At 49.4% G+C, this 5,617-nt stretch overlaps 1 protein-coding gene across 1 annotated transcript in view; it reads right to left on the minus strand.

The window, feature by feature from the left end:
• LOC103774707 (unconventional myosin-Id-like) overlaps window positions 1–5,617 on the minus strand; it is a gene marked incomplete at both ends in the record, with an annotated part of 42,051 nt that overhangs the window by 1,967 nt on the left and 34,467 nt on the right. The window contains one exon of the mRNA XM_008942129.1: window positions 4,361–4,474. Within this exon, the coding sequence (XP_008940377.1) occupies window positions 4,361–4,474 (114 nt within the window). The remainder of the gene's footprint in view (window positions 1–4,360; window positions 4,475–5,617) is intronic.

The following is a 5,617-nucleotide window of genomic DNA, read 5'->3' on the forward strand; positions in this document are numbered from 1 at the left end:
TGCCCTTCTCTGGACCTGCTCCAGCCCCTCAGGGTCTCTCTGATCCTGTGGTGCCCAAATCTGACCCCAGTGCTCAAGCTGTGGCCCCTTCAGTGCCGAGTCCAGGGCAGTATCACAGTGCAACACCTGAACTCCTGCAGCCACTGATATCTCCAACACTGAGCAGAGGCCTCTTGCTACCACTTGCACCCACCCAGCACCAGTGGGGTTGGTTCTCGACCCTTCACGCTACGCTTCCTGCACAGACATTAAGAGCTGCCTGGCTTTACAGCGTCCCTTAAAATTAATTTGCATGCTTAAATAACATCCTGTGAGCACAATAGCACCACAGGGACTGCTGCCATCAAGGTTTTAAATGTGCACCGAGTGTGGAAGATGAACAAGTTGAAACCTCTGGATTTGAAAAGCCTATTTAAACATTAATTATTCACAGAACTGTGTTAGAAGTCCAAGAGCCCTTCAAAATGTTCCTATTTCACCCCTCCCCATAAGACTATCTGAACAAATAAATGTAACACAAAAGAAATCATTTCAGGGAAGGTGCTTATCTCAGTATCTACAAACACTCCATTAGCTCTGCTTGAAGATCAGGGAAAAATTCTCAGCATCCACAGAACATCCTTTATTGTATTCATCACAGTACTGGGAAGGGGAGCTGCAAGATCCTTTCTGCTGCTCAGCAGCCTTTTAATTCCTTTCTACTGTCACCCCTTTGTTTTCTCTCCAGGTAGGAACAAAAAGCCAGCTGTGTATTGGTGATTCTGGGGCAAGCGCCAGAGACTCGCACGCAGAAAATCCCCCAGAGCAGCACCTCAACCCACAGCCAGGGAGAAAAGGGAAGTTCCTGCTTTGTCCTCTCACACACAGCGACAGATCCCTCACACAGGACACAGAATCCAGGACACAGAGCTGGGGATCTGGGGGGGGGGGAATTATGGCCACACCTAAAGCACTCCCACCTAAACGGGGCTGAAGGAGAGGAGAGGCGCGGCGAGATCCCTTCAGCCGAAATCCAGCCGCTGGTGGGAACAGGCATCAGCTGACTGCTCCCAACGAGGCTGCCATGGCAACGCCATCCCCGAGGATGCTGCCGGGGTGTGTGGGGAATGCTGACAGCCAGAGCACAGCCAGCAGCAGCCCCGTGTCAGCCGGGGTCACCTTCACGCCGCGGAGGGCCGAGCCCTCTTCCCCGTGAGCACCCACCCCCTGGCAGGACACACTCGTGCACCAGCACCCACCACAACGGGAGGAATCGTTGTGTCTGCTTCTCAGAAACCTGCAGATCTGTTCAAACAATTCCCTGAAAGGGCAGGAATCTCCATATCGCTAACTGGCTGCTCGCAGCCCCTCCCTGGACACTGGGAAGGGGTTTCCACACAAGAAGGGGCCGGGTGTGCAGAAAACAGAGAGAGGTGGAAGGCAGCTCAGGAGGAGAAAGGCAGCACGGCCTCTGGCCACCCAGCAACCAGGATCAAGCCTAACCACAAAAGGCAAACCCAGCTGCCTTACAGCATTAACCACTGGCAGGGGTTCCACTTACAAAACCCTGGCAAAAGAAATACAAATATTCTGTGGGCTATAAGTGACCCAAATACATTTCCAAACCCTCCCCTGCAGCACAGAGGGGTCAGCAGGGGATCCGTGGGGTCAGTGAGCCCTGCACTGCCCTGCCAGCCTGGGGAGCACGGGCACATCTGCTGCTCTTCCCCAGGACCACAGGGCAGGAGGAGCAGGTAAAGGAGAGGCCATGGCCAACAGAGGAGCAGGCAGAGAATCATGGAATGGTTTGGGTGGGAAGGGACCTTTCAAGGTCACCTAGTCCAACCCCCTGCAGGGACAGGGACACCCCCAGCTAGAGCAGGGTGCTCAGAGCCCCAGCCAACCTCCCCTGGGATGGTTCCAGGGATGGGGCAGTGACCACCTCTCTGGGCAGCCTGGGCCAGGGGCTCACCACCCTCAGAGTAAAAAAAATCATCCTTTTCTCTAGTGTAAATCTCTCTCTGTTAGTTTAAACCCATCCTCCCTTGTCCTGTTCTAACAGGCCCTGCTGAAGTCTGTCCCCACCTTTGTGACAGGCCCCTTAAAGTCCTGAAAGGCCCCCAGAAGGTCTCCCCAGAGCCTTCTCCTCTCCACGTTGAACAATCCAACTCTCTCAGCCTTTCTCCACAGAAGTGCTCCAGCCCTCTGATTATCTTTGTGGTCCTGAATTTATCACCACAGCATTTACCCAAGGCAGCTTTCACCAAATTTCCACTCAGGAATGTTGCTCTGACTCCTGCATGAGTCAGTGCAGGGTCTTTTGGACCTACCCCTTCTGTGCGAAGCACTCCCTGACCCTTCACAGCTGCTCAGGTCAAGGAAACTGTTTGGTCAAGAAGCTTTGCAGTAGGTTGCTAAAGGGAATAATGGAAGATCTACAAATAAAGCTGCTGTATAGAAATTTCAGTATTCTAAGGGCAAGAGACCTACGTGCACAGACCATTAACTGCTTTGGTGCCAGAGGAAATGCAAAGCAGATGGTCAGCATGCAGCCTGCACTGCAGCACTCCTGTGGATGGACACTATTTTAGATACACATTTTGTGAAAAAACAAACAAACAAACAAAAACCAGTAATTGTGAATGTTTCTAGGTAACAGACATTCTATAAGTAACTGAAAATTGTATCTGCCTTGCTCGCCTCCTTTGATTTTTAAGACTCTAAGGACTTAAAAAATCATTTAATTGTTTGGGTTGGAAGAGACCTTAAAGATCACCCAGTTCCAACCCCCTGCCATGGGCAGGGACACCTCCCACTAGAGCAGCTTGCTCACAGCCCCATCCAACCTGGTCTTGAACACCTCCAGGGATGGAGCATCCACAGCTTCCCTAGGCCAGGGTCTCACCACCCTCAGAGTGAAGAACTTCTTCCTTATACCTAATCCCCTCTTCCAGTTGGAAGCCATTACCCCTTATCATATAGCAACAAGCCCTTGTCAAAGGTCCCTCCCCAGCTTTCTTGTAGGCTCTGAAGTTCAGGCTACCACCATGGTGATCTGGTCTCATAAATGTACCAGCTCCACCTTTAAACCACCAGAAGCAGTGGTAAAGCAGCTGGTTTTCTAAAGCTGTGATAAATACAGGTTTATCCATAATTACTAATACAGTCAGTGAATTGCAGTGGTGTACAAGGTAGGTGTGGGGATGACTAACAGTGAGAAATTGTGATGGACAAAATTCCACCTTGTCCACCTGAGTTCACTTTGGCACTTCACCAAAACCCATCTAGGCAAAGCAGAGTCTTTGTGTCTTTGAAGAAGCTGCTTTGCCCAGGGAAGAGCCAGTCATCGAGCACAGTAACCTGCTGACAATTCCACTTTGCACAATTAAGAGGTAATGTCAGCAGGGGAGAACATCAGCCAAGGGAAATGACCTGCAGCTGCTCACTCCCTGGCAGCAGTGGCTCTTCAAAACATGAGACACTGCCGTGGAGACTCCCCTCTGCCACTGCAGTGCTCTTGGGAGGGTACAAGCACGTTGCTCCACCGTGGTGGGTGGTCAGTGTGGAGGACCAGCAAGGAGGTGAGAAGAGCACCTCTAAAACCACATTAGGGATGGACTCTGAGCCAGTCACTCACTCCACAGCTGCAGACGAGACGTTGCTGTTGCCCCAGCCCCAGCTCTGCTCTTTCAGCAACACGAGGGTGCCAGGTTTATCATTTCTCCAAATGCAAACATCCAAACAAATCTGGGTACGACATTTCCAAGCGACCCAGCCAGGTTCTGCAGGTTTCAGATAAGCACAGCAGCGTTACCTCGGGGTGAGGAGAACAAACAAGCCATTGAATCCCTCCTCCAGGATGCTGCAGAGCCAAGATGAGGCTTTTCCCCATCCCCCTTCCCACCAGTGCTGATCTGCTGCATTCTCACCAGCAGCTAAACTCTGCTCCCCCGAAGGCCAGAGACCTCACTATAATTCCAAATTTAGCTTTGATAAGATTTACATTAAACATGAACAAATATATACACCTAAAAAAAAATGTCAGATGTGACAGGAAGGATCAAACCAAGCCCCAGAGCAGAAGCTGCAGTGACATTAACCCCTTTCTGGGGTGAGGACCTTGCAGCGCACGGCAACTAAAACCCAGGCCAGGAGTGTGGTGAGCAGTTTGGGGGCTGGCTTTTATCTTATGCACTGAAATGAAAAGCCAGCACGATGCATCAGGTTGTAGATAATTGCACTGTAACTGTTTCAAAGATGCTAAATGTGTGAAAACTTGCAGACCAAGGTCTTTTTGCATTTTCTGGGTATGAAAATGGAGCTGAGAGACCTCCCAGGAGTGAGAGAGCCCGAGGGGAGACTCACCAGGCCTCGTACTTACATTATAGAGGGGAATGGTCCTCATCACTTTGTACTGCTTCATAGGGTCCATCTTATAGAGGTGTCGATCAGTAATGAAGATTGCTCTGTCCTCCACCCTGTTGAAGCGATTGACCTGCAAAGAAGGAAACTCTCAGTGCCAGTGGTCACTGCAGGAGCATGCACAGCACAGCTCTGCTGCAGGAAACATGCTGAGCTCACACAGCTCTTCAACAGGTTCCCTCTCCAGATCTTGAAGCAGTGAAGAGGGAAGATGGGCCCTGGAATCCCATTTTACAAACAGAGGAACACAGAGTCTTGGAGGAGCAACGTTCCCAGAGTTACCCAGCAGGGCAGGATGGACTGAGGTCTTGCTGAAGCTGTGCCACTCCACAAGAAGGAGACCAAATGGGGCAGGAGGAGCCTGGGTGAGTGTCCCAGTTAGAAGGCAGAATTGTGCTTCCCCTCCCTTATGATATGGGGTAAGAATAGTGATAGATAAAAATTAATTATTAGTTATACATATTAAGAATTTTAGAAGGTAGAGCACAGAACCATATAGCTCAAGAGGAAAAGAAACAGCTAACAGATGGAAAGACTTGTTTTCTTTTACTAACAAAGACTTATTCACAAGCCAGAAGGGCATTCCAACCTCATCTAAAGAAAGCAACCATAAAGAACAAGAATTAGAAAAACAGACTGAATAACTAACAGGATGAGCCTTGACATACTAACAGAACATCCTGATTCACTACCTGAGGCAGTCAGAATAAATGAATGAAGGCTAACATACACAGAAACATCCACCCTTATCTAGGAGAACGAACAAGAGCTGATGGACTAAAACCAACATACATCACAAACTTATCAGTAAAGAATGAGGAGTAAGGAAGAGCAGATGTTTACCAAGGAGAAGAACTGACCACAACTGACTCAATTCGAACCATGGAAATGATTGCTCAGAAGAGACTGCCTTTTTTTGGGGTTGGGTAATGAATATTCATAGGCATCATTTGAATATGCAGTGTTTCATTGGATCAATATGAGATAGTCTGTCACTTGGGGTGTGCATGCTTGTGGTGGAGCCATCCCCCGTGCACCTGTGTGTAACAAACACAACCCTGTGGAACCCCTGGGGTACAGAGTCTGTTTCTGTACATCACTTATCCCTTAGCTTCCCCAGGCAGAGAGGCAGATAAATGCAGGCAGGGGTAATAAAAGCCTTGCACCGACTGAAAGTTAACAAAATGAAATATATTATTTAACAGGGAACAGCAAG

Source organism: Merops nubicus, unplaced genomic scaffold (assembly GCF_000691845.1).
Source record: "Merops nubicus isolate BGI_N331 unplaced genomic scaffold, ASM69184v1 scaffold4426, whole genome shotgun sequence".
In the NCBI taxonomy this organism is placed as follows: Eukaryota; Metazoa; Chordata; class Aves; order Coraciiformes; family Meropidae; genus Merops; species Merops nubicus.